This window comes from Simochromis diagramma, unplaced genomic scaffold (genome assembly GCF_900408965.1).
Source record: "Simochromis diagramma unplaced genomic scaffold, fSimDia1.1 OVJJ01000501.1, whole genome shotgun sequence".
NCBI classification, from domain to species: Eukaryota; Metazoa; Chordata; class Actinopteri; order Cichliformes; family Cichlidae; genus Simochromis; species Simochromis diagramma.
The window spans coordinates 4338583-4356600 of record NW_024387320.1 but is presented as its reverse complement, the minus strand read 5'-3'; the positions used below and the strand labels follow the sequence as shown (position 1 = coordinate 4356600).

The following is an 18018-nucleotide window of genomic DNA, read 5'->3' as shown; positions in this document are numbered from 1 at the left end:
TTAACATCAATGCTAAATTGGAAATACAAAGACTAAAAATGACCAGAAGTGCATGCATTTTTGCACATGCACAGAACATACTGTAGGTATGAAGTGCAGATCAGGTAGTGACATATGAGCACATTGGCAGTCTTGAATGTCCTATAAACAAACTTGCAGCACATGCATCATAGAAGTCAGTCAGTCACTCTAGCATATACCAAAGGTGCTATGTTGCAGTGGCACCTGGAGACTGTGGAGGTCATTTACGAACTCATTGTCATATTCAAGACGGCAGTTCGAATTAATTTGAGCTTTGTGAAATGGTGCATTATTGTGCTGGAAATAGCCATCAAAAGATGGGTACACTGTGGTCAATAAACGGATGGTCTAGATCAAAAACAATACTCAGGTAGGCTGTGGAGTCTAAATGATTCTTAATTGGTATAAATGAGCCCAAACTTTGCCAAGAAAACAACACCACTAGTCTATCAGCCTGCGCTGTTGATACCAGGCAGGATGGATGTTTTCATGTTGTTTATGTCAAATTAGGACCCTACCATCCGAATGTCACCGCAGAAAATGGAACTCGTCAGACCAGGCAGCATTTTTTCCAGTCAGCAGGTCATCTCGACCATATCTACATGCCTAAATGCATTGAGCAGCGTTGGGAAGGTTACTTTTAAAATGTATTCCACTACAGATTACAGAATACATGCCCTAAAATGTATTTTGTAACGTATTCCGTTATGTTACTCAATGAGAGTAATGTATTCTGAATACTTTGGATTACTTAATATATTATCATGCTTTTTACAACTACATGAATGTGATTTATTACTATTACTGAAGGTCCGCATCTCCGAACCGTAGTAAAGGGACCTCTGGTCAATACGTCGTTCCGTGTTGGGCTCGTAGTCAAAAAATAGCTTTACTTTGTTGTCTGGGTCAAGTTTGCTAGTGAGAGACAGAGAGAGGCGTTGAAAGGCTGCTCCAATGGAACTTATTGTTTCGGAGGAAAACACGAACACGGTGTACAGTCGAGTTTTAATAGCTTACTTACAACTGGGCTCGTCAGGCACTCTTCTTGGCTGCAGTGGTTATTATTATATTTACATGCTTCCAGCTCCCGTTTCTGCTCGATGACAACTCGTAGTTTTCCACTCTCCTTTTTCTCCCTCCTCGCGCTCACAGACACATAACGGGTATGGCAGTCCATTCTCCCTGCAGCACGGACTACACTGCCCATGATGCTACATTCTTTAGGGCTATGCCTGTAGCATTCTGCCTGTTAGCTTAGCACAACAACAACAACAAAAAGGCGCTCTCTCACCCAGGAAATGGAAACACACAGTCGCAGAGAGAGCGCATCACCCTGTAACCACGGTAACCGTAACGCTGCCGCCTGCAACAACAGAACATAGCTGTCAAACAAAACCCAAACAGTCCTGACCCGCGGCAATATGAAACAGGAAAATACCGCCGTGTAATCCATTTATTTCAACAAAGTAACTGTATTCTGAATACCACCTTTTTAAACGGTAACTGTAACGGAATACAGTTACTCGTATTTTGTATTTTAAATACGTAACGGCGGTACATGTATTCCGTTACACCCCCAACACTGGCATTGAGTTACTGCCATGTGATTAGCTGACAAACACTAGATAGTTGAGGAAGTACTGTATGTGTAGTTGCTTTTGGAGGGGACTTATTGCAACAACCCATGCTATCATTCCTCTTAGGAGGACTGTTCCTTTAAGTCAGTTTTACTTCGGCAAACATCTCTTGGCATGTAGGTGTTACATTTTGAAACCTCTCTGCAGTAGAATAGAAAAAAGAAAGAAGACAGATGTGTGGTAAGAATCATCAGTTCTATCAACAAAGTATTCAGTATTCCATGGGAATAGTACCTTGGCATATTTTGGGATATTGCTCTGCTGCTGTTCTGTGTGTCAAGCAATTTTTCAGAGACATAGTCCTTTTAAGTTGTGTGGTGTGCAGAGTCAAAAGAATCTGAGAGCCTGGCAAGTTGTCTCTCTCTCCCCTTCCAGTTGCTCAGCTTGTCTCCCCTATGTCCGCATGTACTCATCAGCTAGTCTAACATCATCACCTGTTTCCACCTAAGCAGAATCCATTTGGCATGCCTACCCTATCAAGAAAGAACAGGATGCTGATAAATAGTTGAGCACTCGGAGAGAGATGTAAAAATCACTTAGTCCTCTGAGACAATTGGTTCTGCTGACAAACACTTCTGTCAGGATGAATAACAATGTGGACTTTCATCAAAGGGACACTATCAAATAAACATATGGACAGGTTGGAATTAAATATTCATGTTTTTGATTTGAGTTTTTGCCTTCTACTCATCTCCACTTGTCTTTTCTTATCACTTGAACAGTGTGTGAACAACAAATATGCGAGTTTAATATGCCAAGTCTATAGCAAACTACATCATCGGGTTGCGGCGTACACACTATTTTAAATTATATCTTGACAGTAACCCATGAATTTACGGCAGCTGTGACAATAGGAAATCAACTGGCATTAGTTAAGAAAAACGTTGCTTTTGGTTGGAAAGTAAATTGAAACTTGGTTCTAAACAAATACGACCAGCTCACAAAAACCCGTGGAGACAAACCAGTCATGGCAATAGACAAGAGATTTGGAGTCAGATTTACAATGTGCAAATTTATAATCAAAATCAGTTTGACTGAGACCAGTGCAAATCAGCAGGTGAAAAACAGGCAGAGTACTCTTGCTAACTAAAATAATACAATATAAGCACAGGTTTCACACGTCTGTGAAACCTTTCTGTCTGGAAACAGTGTGGCAGTGTGAGGCAGCTGGAGAAGAATCAATATTTTTCGATATAAAGGCAAACTCTTCTGTTAGAAATTGGACTGTGTGTGGTCTTGTAGGTGGAGACAGCCATGCTCTGGACAGTGAAGGTGGATCACAGCATCATTACAAACTGTTCCAACAGAGAAACCTGATTCTGTGTGTCAAATGACCAGAACAATGTGGACGTTTTGTCAAAATACCAGTGTTTCTGAGGAGCAGCAATACGTCAAGGTAAACTCTAAACAGAAGAGTTATGGAACACACCCTTTTTGCCATTCACCCACACTAATTAGGCATTCGTTCCAATAAACTCCAAATAAATTAACATTCATTCTTTCAAATATGTTTCTCTGAAACTTTTACACTCTGAAGGGAAATTACAATAAGGCCAGCTGCTGAAATGTCCTGGCCTTTCATTTTTAAAACGGACACTGTGAAGAGAATAGTTTTTTATTGATATAATAGGCTTTTGTCTTGGCACAGGCTGTTAGTAAATTTGGCCTGGCTGTAGACATGTTCTTCTTTTGAATATAATGAAACCAGATGGCCAGATGACCAGCCTGCTGGTCTGCTGGTCAGAAATAGCAGCTATCTAGCGTTACAGCTAAGCTGATGAAGAGGCCCTTAATGTTTATATCTCATCATGTTGTCACCTGCATGGGCCGTTCATCACTAGCAGACAAAAGGTCCATTCCTGTGAGTAAGAGTGATAGATTAGATGAGTGTAGTTTCAAATAAAATAGTGCCTACAAGAAACTGCCAACTAAAAGGCTTTTTTGTTTGTTTTGTTTCTTTTTTCGTTATGGGTATCATTTATTTGTATTATTTTAGTGCATTGAGCACTACAAGTTTCCATTATACTCAAAAGATGGCAACATCTCAGCAAATGTCTTTAAAACTGGGCAACTAGCAATAAAAAATTTAGATGGCTGAGTCCTCTTTTTCTTTCGTCTGCTCTTTTTAGAGGTTTTCACCACAGTGGACTGTCTGCCTCCATCTGACCCTATTCCTAACATCCTTCTCTGTCACACAAACCCTATGCATGTCCTTTACTACACCTCTCTAATCTTGTCTGTGGCCCTCTGCTTTTCCTCCTGCCTGGCAGCTCTGTGTTCAGCACCCTTTGTCCAGTATATCCACTTTAACTCTTCAGCACATGTCCAAACCATCTCAGCCTTGCTTCTCTAACTGGCTCCAAAGTTCTCGACCTGAGCGTCAGTCTGACATTCCTGTTTCTAATTGTTTCTATTCTGGCCACTCCCAATGAAAATCTTAACATCTTCAGCTCTGCCTCCTGTCTTTTTATTTTTGCCACAAATTTAGATGACTAAATAATACTGCAAGAAGCTTCTTTCAGCACAGCTGATAGCTCTACATATTTGATTTGGCAGATTTTTACACCAGATGTCCTTCCTGACGCAACCCCAAAGGTGTTTGACTTTCTTCCTGGTCTCAAACAGGGCACCTTTCATATGTTAGGGAAATGTGTAAAGCACTATACTATGGAGCCACCATAACTGATGTAACAGGCAAGAATAAAGTTCAACAAATAAAAACATGAGGGTCGTGTCCATTTAAGCAAAGTTTATTGAAAATACAGGACTGCTGAATGGTTCCAAGTAACCTCTTCACCTTAAATTAACCGACCACAAAACCACATGAATATTGTTATTACACAACATTTTCAGTGACTTATTTCACCCGTACCAACTGTAAAAATGTGTACTTTCTCACTTGAACAGTTTTTAGTTAAATATAAGATTTAAATGATTTGCAAAAATGAATTAAATTATGTCTATATTTATATGTAATGCGACCTCGCAATTTTTTTTGAAGCAGGGTGCTATGCAGTAACTGTGCACATTTGTGGCTGTGTTAAAATACACAGATTAGGGGCAACAGTAGATTGTGGGAGCTGCCGAGTATGCCGTGGAGATGGGTCAAAGGGAGTTGATGAAGCAGATGGCAGCGAGGTGACCCTGCAGGCTGCCTGTCTGTTCCTCTGTTACTTCATGTAAATCTCAGGTCTGTATGTGTCGTCGCAGGTAGCCTGATGGCACTACCAATGTGTTTACACACCTGGACAGACCTGAGGTTGGTGTACTGCGTGGCAAAAACGCATCCTTCCATTGGGATTTTGCTCTGTGCATGCTGCTTGTAATGTGCCAGGACTGTGTTAATCCTGTCCCTCAGGTGTATATCCACCTGCACTGGCCCTCCCCTGCAGTTGACTGGGTTAGCCTTGTCCTTCTGCTCTAACAGAATAACAGAATGGATACCAGACCACTAGGGTTTCCCTCTGAATCACCCACAGAGATCGCCACTGATTAGAAGCTAATCCTCTGTCACTGCCTACCAGGAGAAGCTGCCGGATATTTTGATGGTCAGTATCTGTCTTGGCTGACAATGTTTCATCTCTCTCTCTTTGTGTTGTCACATGTCTCCCTTGTTGAATCCCTCCTCTGCCTATCTGCATAAGCTCCACACAGGTGTATTTTGTACATTTTGCTCTGTCATTTAATAAAAATGGCTCCTTTATCACAGGTCACCCACTGGGTTTTGTTATCTGAGGCTAGCAGGAAGGTGTATGTACCATTTGAGGTACATAGGCAGTTGTGTGTGCATGTGCGTGTGTTTCTGTGTGTTAATTAGTGGGTGCTTAGGTTGCATACTGGCAGACGTACGCGCTGACTTGCAATATTGAATACATAAACACTGTCTGTGAGCCGCGCCCTAATAGAAGAACAGTACAGTGTACTCTTACCCATTGGGAAACGTTAAAGTTCACACTGATATCATCCAAGATACACTGCACAGGCACACAGGTCCTATACATGCTGCCGGGGAAAGGCAGAGGTACAGGCACAAGCTGAGTTGAGTGCAGAGGAGCTAAGAAAAGAACTGACAAGGCTTTCTGAAAGGGTAAAAAGAGTGGGGGTGGGGGCCAATTGTGGGACAGTGACAAATGGATGAAAAGATGACAGTGGGGGAAGAAAGGGCCACGCTCCTTAGTGAGGTGGAATAAAAGAAAATAACGGCGTGCTACAGCGACAGAGGTTAAGAGCGCAGAAGATCAGACAGAGATGAAAAGAGCAGGAATGTGAGCTGAGAGGGGGGCACAAAGCAGACTATGCTAAGCGACACCCACATAGATTTCTGGTGTGTTGATACTTCATCAGCAGTACTGCATGACTGAAACCAGCATCTTGGCAGTCTCTTCATCAAGTGTGTCTTCTTTCTACCCTCTTTATTTTCGCCATCTCCTACTTGTACCTCTTCCGCTCAATTCTCCTCGATCTTGGTGTTTTCATTATTTGTTTTTCTTTATCTTTGTCCCTTTCTACTTCATACCCGATCAAGGTTTCAACAACAGTTCAGCAGAAACTTATTAAATAAGCAGAGACACGCACGCGCACTTTTTATGTGCCCTCCATTTTATTCATACTCATTTAAACTTTTCACATCACAGAAGCACTTGCATAACTCTATACTAACTTTTTCTTGCCAGTAGTAGTTGCCTGTCCTCTTTACGAGTAAGTTCAAATAAACATGAGTGCGTTGAAGGGCACACTTGCATGGGTTTTACAGAAGAGCATGGATAAGGTTTGCACACAAACAAAATTCCCTCCTCCTGTATTCGATATAGTCATTTTATTAGGCTTTACCTAGTTGCCTTTGTTGTATAACTCAATGTTTCATTTAAAGATTATCAAAATGGATTGAGCTCTGCCTTGTTAGTCTTTGCTTCAAGTCCAAGTTAGTTTGACACAGAGCATCTGTGTAGCGCTGAAACAGTCATATCTCAAACTGTAACACAGCAGAGTTTGGCACACCATATGTGTCACACATCCCTAAGGAACGCGAGGAAAGTGGATTGGGCAGGCTGCACACGTGTGTGTGTGTGGTGGTATTTTATTTTTGTGCTCATGCAAGTGAGAGGTGGGAAAGAGTGACTACATTTGTTGCACTAGTTTTGCCCATACACTACCTGCTTTATCAGTGTAATTACTTCTGCTTAATTTAATTAGATCTACAAACGAAGTAAGTGTTGTCAGTTCAACAGTGAAGCAAGTCCCGTTTAAAATATTTATTTCTGTGTGGTTCAAGAATTTGCGGATGAATTATGTTTTTCTGTATCTGAGAACTTATTTTATAAACACAAGAATTTTATAGAGTGTTCTCATTTTTTTCCTACTCTGTCACACACAAGGGAGACGATTAAACATTGTGGTTACCTCTGACTCTCTTCTCCCCTCACCTTAGCATCTTCACTTTCTGTTCGTTCTGCAAACAATACACCAATAAAAATCCTCCTCGTTCATTTCAAGTACTCTTCATATTCCCTGAATGCTTAACTGTATCTCTTAGTGTGAAACACATTATTCAATCAGCCTCCATAAATCCTGTGCTGAGAGAATGAAAAGACAGTCTTAATTAGGGTGCTCTTTAAATAGTAAATAAAGTTTGAGGCAAAACAATATGATATTGTGTGGAGGTGGTGCTTTAGTTAAGGGATGTTAAGTAAAAAAAAACCCGATGAAGTGTGTGAGTAGCTCCTCCTGCACGTGAGCATACATGTTAACCCACTACGCATAAACACCTGCTGAGAGAGCAGACAGGAGGTGAAACTAGGAATCAGCAATGCATTTTTTTAAACAATGCTGTACCTAATAGGTAATAAATCGCTGAATGTAGTTTCTAATGGCTCGTATATTCTTCAAACAAGCAGGGAACTGACAGGCGGGCACTTTTAATTTCCTCTTTCTTCTTATTTAACAAAGATATGGATTATTGAGGCCTCGCAGCTGGAGCCCTGCTTCGAACAGCTTGGTCACTGCCATGTTGCATCATCACATTGTCTCTCTTAGAGCTGCTTAGTCAGAAAAGCTCGACTGCCTACTTGGCCACAAGAGGCCAATTGTTTTCACTTTTTGCGATGATAGCCATTTGACTGTGCCAGTGACAATGATGTAGGAACCTGTCTGGCCTTATTTGCTGGACAGAATGCGCACTCCTGTTGCTTTGATGTTGAAGTATTTCAGCTTTGCCAGAGGCAGGGCTTTTAGAGAGCATAACACTGGTGCACAGCGGGGGAGCATGAAGTGGTTTTGGATGCTTTTATTAGCTTCCTCTGGATGACACAGACAAGCTCCCCATACAGCTTCTCTCATGTGGGAAATGGTCAGATCGGGAAGTGAATTCTGTATACTCTGAGGTGACTTTATAAGAGAATCATACACACTGGTTATTGCACAATTAGGAATGAAATGAAACTGGCTCTAAGGTGGCCACGCTGCAGAGGAAGGTCAACGGTAATATATAGTGATCTCCTGCAGTACCATATAGGAGTCTGCCAGCTGTAGCGGAGAACTGAGACTTCTCTAGTGAAGCTTAGCAGTGTTGGGAGACTCACAGGGACTTCGTATTTTTCAAGTCTCTTTCCTTCATTTTTTTTTTTTTTGCTTTTCTCATTCAGCGTGACTGCCTTTGTTGGTTAAAACAAAAACCTTTGGGAGCTAATTTTGTTAAACCAAGGGTTCGCAACGTAACGTGCACGAGAGCGCGTCCATGCACGGACACGCTCTAACAAAGTCTTTTCGTGTTCGTGAATGTCCCTGTAAAGCATATGGCAGTCATTTGTACATTGATTTCTTCTCATTTTCACCTTTGCTACTATTGTGCCAACAGCACATTTTTTCTTACAAATGGGACAGAACAGAAAAAGCCCAGTGATCCAAGAATCTCAGCTCCATCTGTAATTCGTTAATTTGCTGTTTGCCTACAGTCAGTCACCCAGAATAATCCATCTGGAAAGTCCAGTGAGCTTTTCTACCACCATGACCAAATGGGATTGTGGATGACTGATCACAAAGCTTACATCCACAAAGTCCTGTGCTACATTAATATATTTCATGTAGGCCACCACACACTGACACACAAAGGTTGATTCAGTCCTCTTCAGTAGAGCTTAATACTTGTTTGCAGGTATGCAGTCTGACTATCTAGTGTTAAAGGAACTAAAACACAAATCCAGCAATGTTTTTAATTACTTTGCATATTAAACACTACATTATACATTTTCACACAGTTAGCCATTTTTGTAATTCACACGTTACAAGTTGTAAAGTATACACAAACTAAATGGACCACAATGCTAGTGTCGTGTTGTTGAAAAGTTTTATTACAGATGCTTTGTGTCTCCTCCGAAAATTAATTCCGCCTGATTTGCTGCTGAGAACAGACAACCTTTCTGCCCTGGGACATCAATGTTTTATAGTGACTCATCGATTTCAGAGAGTAAAACTTGCACAGGCATACCGGGCGAGCCATTCAGGTCCCCTAAAGACACAAATTCACCCTGGAGACACTTGCTCCACTCATACACAAACAGGCCATTTAACGTTTTATGTAAACTTAAAAGAAGTTCCTCTCAGAGTGTGATTCTGTGGGGCAGCTGTGGCTCTAAAGGTGAAGAGAGATGAGCAGTAGCTTTAGGATTGATAGTGTGGTCTCAAATTTCTCCTTCTTACATGTTTAAGGGTCTTTTAGTGAAAAGAAAAACATTTGTTCTCATTGGTTGGACGTGGCCATCCTGCTTTTTTGTGAAAGTTGACCTGAAAATTTTTCTTCTTAACAAAATTACGTTTTATTAAGTGTTACTCATTCAAATGCAGTATGTCTGTCCAATATACAATGATAAAAATAACATTTTACATGACATATAACTTGTCACATTATATCACATGTATTACTGAAGGAATAGTATGGCTTATTAGATTTAAGTGCGTAGCATATAATTCATTTGCATGTGTGATACTTCATTGTTTTGTGAATGTGCCAAATCAAAAGAATCCTGCAAGCGCCACATGGTGATTTTGGGCTTCTACACTTAACAATCTGCAACCACCACAAAGCATTATAGTACAAATCTGACCAAAAGTTTGCCCATTTGTTCTTGGACCAGGAGTTATTTTTCATTTGGATTATTTTTCAAGTGGATTTTGAAGTAGCAGATGTGCATACTTAGGTTGACATCCAAGCTTATTGTAACCTTGAAATTAACCAAAAAAAAATAAAAATCCTTTTTTTATATAACAAATACATAAATCATCTGAATCTTTTGTCATGATGCCCACACAATCTGTCATTGCATTAACAACCCATCAGTTAATGTATTTGCATGTTTAATTACCTTTTATAGCTTTGATTGCTTGATTTCATACGTTTCCTTTTTATTGGCAAACAGAGACTCTTTCCTTTGTTTGCTCCCTCTCTTCCATATTTTAAATGGTGTCCCCCTCCCAACCCATGATAATTGATGTATTTCCCATGAAGGAATGGTAATTAAGATAATGAGATTTTCAGAACCAAGTGTAGCATGCCAAAATGAAGCGGGAGGGGGGGCACGTTTCATATCTTCTTTTTATTTTAGCTTTCTAAATTTTCCCTCTTTTGTCTTACCAGCATTACCTCTCTGTCTATAGTCCTTACCACATCTGCTTTCCCTTTTGTCTCCCATACACAGCTCGTCCTCATTTGTTTGCCCAGTGTATAATTAGCTATAGGATCACCCATTGTGTAATTATGTATAGCAGTTTGATATGTAATTAAAACTGTATCAGTATCCAGTGTAATTTGTGCTGTGTGATTACCTATTAACAGTGCAAACAGTCGTGCCTAAAAGCCCGTGACCGCCCCTCTCACAGATGTCAATGTGCTTTTCTGTCAGTATTTATGTATCAGCAGGTGTTATAGGCGAGCCAAAAATAAATACGAAATCAGAACAAAATAGAGCCGATGTTTACATTTTGGTCTGTGTATCGTCACATGAGTAGTTCTTTCAGTAACTACCGAACATGTTAACACAAAGCTTTACTTCAGTACTTCAGTCTTGCCCAACAATTTAGTCAAAGCAGCAACATTATGTTGCTCCCAAAAACAGAAAAGACTTTTCAAACAGCTTGCTGGAAACCTCATCATAAGACGAAAAAAAGAAGTCAAGTGTGCACACTCTAAGGAAACATCTTAATGAATACACATCACTGCAGCTTTACAAATTCACAGCAAAATAATTGGGAATTCCAGAAAAGCTGCTGGTAGTTGGAGGTATTATGTTGATTTTTTTTTTTCATCTGATTTAGAAAATGAGGAATTCTCTTTAGTTCATTTGATTGTATAAAATATGCTTGATTTGGCTCTGCATCTGTGTGAAGAGTTGTTTAATATGTTCAAACATTGTGTTTTTATGTCCGACTTAACTGCAAAATGTAATACATGAATAAATACAATTAGATCACTACACATGGAGATTTACAATATAGACCAATCAGCCACAATATTAAAACAACATACCTATCAGTGAGGATGTCCTGTGGGACACAATCCAGTTTAGCCCGGAGATGCTTAATCAAGTTGGCATCTCGAGGCTTTTGAGGTCAGGTCATCATCTTGGGCTCCTTGTCATGTTCCTTGCACAATTCCTAAGCAATTTCTTTTACTGTGGGCATGGTGTTTTGCCGTTTGAGTCCACCGCACTCAGAATATAACACTGTCCTTAAGTGTGCTTGGTCTGCGATGGCATATACTTACGTGGTACATGTCAGAAAAATCTCCACATCAATATCAAGGCCGAAGATTTCCCAAAGAACATGGAGTTGCAATGAGGAGAACAATGTTATCAGTTTCACCTGTCAGTTTTAATGTTGTGGCCGATCATGTATATCAAACCTTTTTATTCCAGATAACCACATTTTTATCATTAGCATCAGGAATAATATAAACCCAGTAGAGCTCTGCACTCATCTCACTACAGAAAAAGAAATGTTAGAGTCTGGGATGATATCAAACATGTCATGCTTGCTAGCAGAGAAACGTGGGTTATAATGCGCTTGATATGTCACCGTGTTTTTTCTCATGATGTAATGGCACAGCAACAACTAAATGTGTCAGAGTTGTGACTGATTACCAACCACACAGAACTTTCATTTGTCATAATTAGGATGGAAAGAATGTGTCCAAGACTTGAGAGTGTCCTTTTTCTACAAATATGGAAAAGAAATTGAAAAAACTTATAAAAGACTTGCATAAGATGTGGCCTTCTTCATATAGTGAATCATATAACGCTTATATGATTTACTCATGAAAGTGGCCACTTTCTCATTACTTTCATACCTTGTTTTAGTAAGTATCCAAAACATACAAGTTTCTTTTATATAATTTTTTAAGGGATCTTATATCTGTTTTCAGTCTTGTATGCTTTTCATATAAGTTTCACACAAGACAGATACAAACTTTATAAGATTTATATATATATCTTTCCATATGGGTATAAAGGGGAGCACAAACACACCTGCTAAAGAATTGTTATATGTAAGTTTAAAAGTGGCTGGTCACAGATTAGCATTTGCTGCGGCCTTAATGCAAGAATTTTCTGCACATTCCAAGTAAATTACGTTTAACATAAGGTGTGACTCAATACATAATTTATGATTTGACTCACACTACATGCATTAAATAAAGCAGAATGGTGGCTTGGCATATTGTGTAAAATGGTAGAGTCCAAGTATCTCACCTCCAGGATTCACAAAAGGTGGAAACTCCAGGTTTAGGAATGTGACCATATTGAATTACAGTAAACTAGCAAGTCTTAAACACTGAAAAATATGTTGTTATCTAATCCTAAATAGTAACACATACTGTGAAATAAACTTGGAGATTTGTGAACTTCCTAAACTGTCTTCCTTCTCTCCCTGAGCCTGGTTCTGCTGGAGGTTTCTTCCTGTTAAAAGGGAGTTTTTCCTTCCCGCTGTCACCAAAGTGCTGCTCATAGGGGTCATATGATTGTTGGGTTTTCTCTGTATGTATTATTGTAGGGTCTACCTTACCTTGAGGCACTGAGGTGATATATAAATAAAATTGAATTGACTTGAACTTTACAAAAAGGATAGTTGTAGCATAGAAGAATGCATAAGAAGGTAAATGTGTATTGTCTGGAGGAGTAAGCTTCAAAGTAACCATAACTATAATGAAAAATTCCCTTCATTGTGCAATTGCCAATGACCTTTAAAGTTGTGAATTTAAACAGTTTTTTAACCCAGTACAAAACATCAAACTGTGTTTACTGGGCATCTCTCAGCATAATGACAATGGACATTTATATTTATAGGCATTTCTTTATGAAAAAGCAAAAATATAATTTTGTTAATGTTTGTTTTGTTTTTGTTTTGTTTTTTAGCTTTCCCCACTCCTTCATTGTGACACTTTAAAAAAAAACACTAAAGAGAAACGAGAAGACACAAATGAGACAAAGTGACACATGTTCTGACACACCCAAGAAAAAGGCCTTAAACAGTACAAAATATACAATATAAAATATTGTAAGAGAAGATTCTTGGTGTGCTGCTTTGTCACCCGTGCTTCCGCTATAACGTGGAGCCAAGCTGTGAAGAACTCCAGTGTTGAATACAGCCTTTTCTATTTTATGTTCTTAAGAAAAATTGGTCATTCCTGCATTTTCCTTACAGATCTAGTCTTTTGAAGCTAACAAGCTACACTGCTATGCCTGTGTGAAGTTGCATATCAGAGTTTGTGATGCAGCTATTGATGCTAACTGGACTTTTTGACATTTGTGTTTACTTACTTTGCAGTGGATCTTAGGCAGGTTAGCACATAGCTGCTTTGGTAGAGGTCAAAGAGTAGCCGTTTACCTGTCAAATTAAATATTCATTTTAAGTCACACCAATGAACACATAATTCTGTGGAGGTGCTTAAGGTACATATATATCCCTTCTTGAGTTCCAGGGTTGTATTGAGGCACAAACATATATAGCTGAAAGATTGTAGTTTCTTCATTTTAATAATATCTGGGCAGTTGATCAACCAACTGTCAGTTTATCCTGAACAATTTAATCATTGGATTGTGGTTTTTCTGATATCTATCAATCATGCATACAGATTAAATTGTGAAATGTTCTAGGTACGTAATTCCATTTGTTTGTTAAACCATTAAATGATATAGTGAACACTAAAAAATAAGCCCAAGGGCGAAGAGACATACACATATAAATGTAAATGTGGCCAACAAAAAAGAAAGTGCGTGAAGAAAATCTGTATTATATATATATATAATTTAAAACATTATATATTGGTATTTAAATGTACAGATAAAAAAGTGGATTCTGTTCATCTGGACGTAGCGTTTATAGTGTTTTCCCACTGAAAACTACAGAAGTAGTTCATTAAAAAGGTGTTTGTCTGTATTTCTGCTTTATCCAAAAATAAATATTCCCTTTTTTTTCCTTTTCAGCTCCTTTGACGGACAAGCCACCAAAGATCCTGTTCCCCTCGGAAAACAAGATTAGCAATATGGAGCTTCAGCTAGGTAAGACCTTTGTGGGATTTCTTTCCTCTGCACTCAGTGTTATCTGTGTCATTTTTAAATGAAAGCAAATGGATAACTGTACCAATCCTGCCCAGCACACCTACAGGCACTGATCGCAGATTGATGATGGTTCTTTCACTTGCTGAGAAAACAGCAAAACAGGAAAAAAAAAACTGTAAAAGTGTTTGCCATATATGCTAATAGTCGCCACTAATGTCCCTTAGGCTGTTTTGTCAACAATGGAGAGCCCATATGCTGCCAGAGATCCATACACAGGCTTGCCGCATGGAGACGCAGCCACTTTCTGTTGCAGTTGTTTGTCTTCTTTGACGTGGGGTCACGATGGACCAAGCGTGTGCGCGTATGTGCATGAGCGAGTATGGTTTGGTTTCTTGTTTGTTTGTTTTTTTCTGCAGCAGCATATTGCTTGATTTCTGGGCACAGTCCGTTGTCCACATGGTGCTTGCCGCTCTATGAATGGCCAATGTGTCTGTCATGCTGAAGCCGGTCAGACAAGAGATTGGAAGAGTATTTGACAGAAAGACAGGGTGAGGACAAAGACAAAGAGTTGCAATGATTCATTGAGTGCTTGCCTTTTGTCTTCCATCTGATGCTACTGGAATGCAGGTAGTTAATTTAAAATGCCTCCACGGTTGGCTGATCAAGAGTGAAAAATTGCTGCTGTTGATAAACTGACAGGCACAGCCTCACATGTCAGCCTACTCACACCCATGCATGAACAGGTTGCACAATGTTGGCCCTTCAGCTATTTGTCTCATTTGTCTCTATCTTGATTCCAGTGAGATTGTGAGGAAAGACTTCACCCTCAAAAGTGACTCACTCATATTTATAGTCTCACGTCAGTTCCTTCTCGCATTTGCTGTGTGAGTACTGTACAGTAAGTGTGTGTGTGTGTGTGTGTGTGTGTGTGTGTGTGTGTGTGTGTGTGTGTGTGTGGGTGAGAGAGAAAGACTTTGAAAGAAAATTCTTTAAAAGAAGAATAGTGTAAATTATTGGATAACAGATTGAAATATCATGATTTTAAGCTCTGCTATGCCTTAAGCTAGAAAAGATCTGGTCCTTACTCCTATTTAATGATTCATCTCTTTGTTAATCCTTCTATGGCTGGTAAATAAAATGCACCCATACCTCTTGTCTGAAATGCAGTGCAACTTTAATGTCAGAGTCACACTGGAGAAAACGGTGGTTGGAGGCAGTAGTGTGACCAAACTTAGTTCAATGAACTTGAGATTTTGTTCCTTTTGTAATTGTTGCTTTGAAGACCAGGGTCACTGTAGTCTGCAACCACTAACAGTCAGTTACTGCCTTTTAGAGCAACTTTGTTTATGGGAAGCACTTCGAGGCAACCTGTGTTGTGATTCTGTGCTATGTAAATAAAATTGAATTGAATTGAAATACTAAAAAGCCAATACGATGAAGACGGTCTGCTTTCAGTTTGCGAATGAATGGGCTCAAGTTAGTAATTGACCCCATTCAATTGTTAGTAATTACATACAATCTGTTTGCAATGATATTGCAATTAACTGTGATAAATTGTCAAATATTGCAAATCTGTTGCTATCCCTGATATTCAGGGGGCAACACGGTGGTTAGGACTGTTGCCCCACAGCAAGAAGGTCCTGAGTTCTCTAATGTCTGCACGGGTTCTCTCCAGGTTCTCCTGGTCCAAACACATGCAATTATTTGGGTTAGCTTCATTGGTCATTCGAATTTGGCTCTAGGTGTAAGTGTAAACGTAAAACATCTCTGTGTAAACCCTGCAACAGTTGGGCCACCTGTCCAGAGTGTACCCTATGGCAGCCGGGATAGGCTGAAGCCCCCGGGTGACCCCTGAATTGGATAATTGGAAGAAATGGATGGACTTTTAGAGCACAGCCAGAATCTCATGAACTTGAAATAACAATTCAGAATTTCCTCCGCAAAGAGTGCAGGAATATAATTTAACTGCAAAGTAACAAAGGCACTCTGAAAGCTTGCTTTTATCTAGTTATTATAACTAGGCAAAAGCAAGGTTGCTCAACTAGTTATAAACTAACTCTAATCTATCTAGATGCACAAAATAAGGGGAAATTACTTTTAATAATATGGTAACCAAAGGTTTGGTACATCTACAAATAAATGAAAGAGTAAATAGGGAACACTGTGAGATATCTAAGCAAGACAGAGAAAAAAAACAATTAAGTCTAGTGTCTTGCGGTAAGACCCCACAGACTCCCAGAGGAGTGTCTAAAACAGAGAGACACTGATGTAAATATTTTACAGTGGCTCCATTTTGTGTGCAGAATAGTTGTCTCTCCCTCTAGACGAGAGTTTCTCTTTTATTTAGTTTTATTTATTTATTCTCTTCTTCCTTAATATTTGTTGAGCCATGCCCTAAGCAGCTTTATGGGGCATTGTGGCAGATTTATGATAGCTAGAACGTGCACAGAAAGAGGCCGGTCTCTTATGGCAAGCGCGAAATAGAGAGGGAGAGGAAAAAAGACACAGGAGCCAGTGGAGGCCGGTGGATGGGCAGTAAAACCGGAGCTGTAAGCAGAGAGATAAATCTGCAACACTGCCGGGAAACACAGGCCAACTTTATCTCCTCTGCTGTTGCAACCAGTGCAGATCTTAGACATCCTACATCCCAGCTAGCTTTACGCGGCGCACACGCACACACTGGCAGGCATAAATAAAACACATATGTTACATAAACTCTCACGGAAGACCTGCAGCAGAGATGTTCTGGAAAGTCTAAGAAGATGAATGTGAGAAACTCAGGCCTCAGAATCGTGATAGGCAAGCGGGGACTCAGAGACAAGACAGGATGGTTGAGAGGGAATACACACACGGGATTAGAAACTGTTTTCGTTCAAAGGGGGTTTTGTCAGATCTTCTCTCTTCAGGTTCCCTCTTCCTGGATGTTTCTGCCACTACATCCCTTTCTGCTGATGGACCGAAATCCCACAGCTACAGATTCTGTCACTCAGGACTACATACATTAAGCCCCAATTCTACCGCCAAATAGCTGTGTGTGTATGTGTGTATGTGTGCATGCGTGCGTGCGTGTGTGTGCACGTGTGCGCGCGCGCGCGCGCGTGTGTGTGAGTGTGTTGCTCTCTTCACAAATCTCTCCTTTAGGGCATCAGGAATCCTCAGGGATATGTGACTGTGCGTCTGCTGAAAGCCGGCCTGCACTGCATCAGAAACATTACTTTTGGACAACTTGACATTTTCAGTCTGTGTATAATGTTGGATTTTTACCATTAGCCACTCAGCTATTCTTTTGCCAGATTTACTACTGTCCCCCAGTGGTGAGTTGGTGAAGTCCAATCCTATTTCTTCCAGAATTAGGAGGATGATTCATTATATTAATGGGTTTAAATCTGTGTGTAGGTGCTAGGGTTGGTGAGAGGGAAATGCACAAAATACATATACTCACAGTACAGTAATATGACACATTACACATAGCCTAGCAGAAACACACACACACAGACTCACATGCAGGATTGGTGTTGACTCCCTTGGGATGATTTGTCATGGAGTTCAGAGGGTGTGGGTTAAAGATTCAGCTCATGCTTACACAGCACTTCAGTGAGAGCATTTTTCTGTCTCCCCAGCTCTCCCTCTTCATCGCAACACATACAAACATGCACTTGCAAATATTCAAACAACCCGGCACTACTTGAGGTGGATAGGTCACACACACGCTTGCAGCGCAGACCTCTGCAACCGTGGGATAATTGTAACTGATAGAGGATTTTACTATCCCCCAAAGCCAGCAGATGGGTGCACTCGTGTGGAAAGGAATTAGA

The 18018-nt window shown here is 40.0% G+C and overlaps 1 protein-coding gene across 5 annotated transcripts in view; it reads left to right on the top strand.

Moving 5' to 3' along the window:
* Nucleotides 1-18018, top strand: part of il1rapl1a (interleukin 1 receptor accessory protein-like 1a) — a 174620-nt gene that overhangs the window by 105409 nt on the left and 51193 nt on the right. For all 5 annotated transcript variants that reach the window (XM_040005297.1, XM_040005295.1, XM_040005299.1 and 2 more), the window contains exon 6: nt 14129-14203. In XM_040005297.1, the coding sequence (XP_039861231.1) occupies nt 14129-14203 (75 nt within the window). The remainder of the gene's footprint in view (nt 1-14128; nt 14204-18018) is intronic.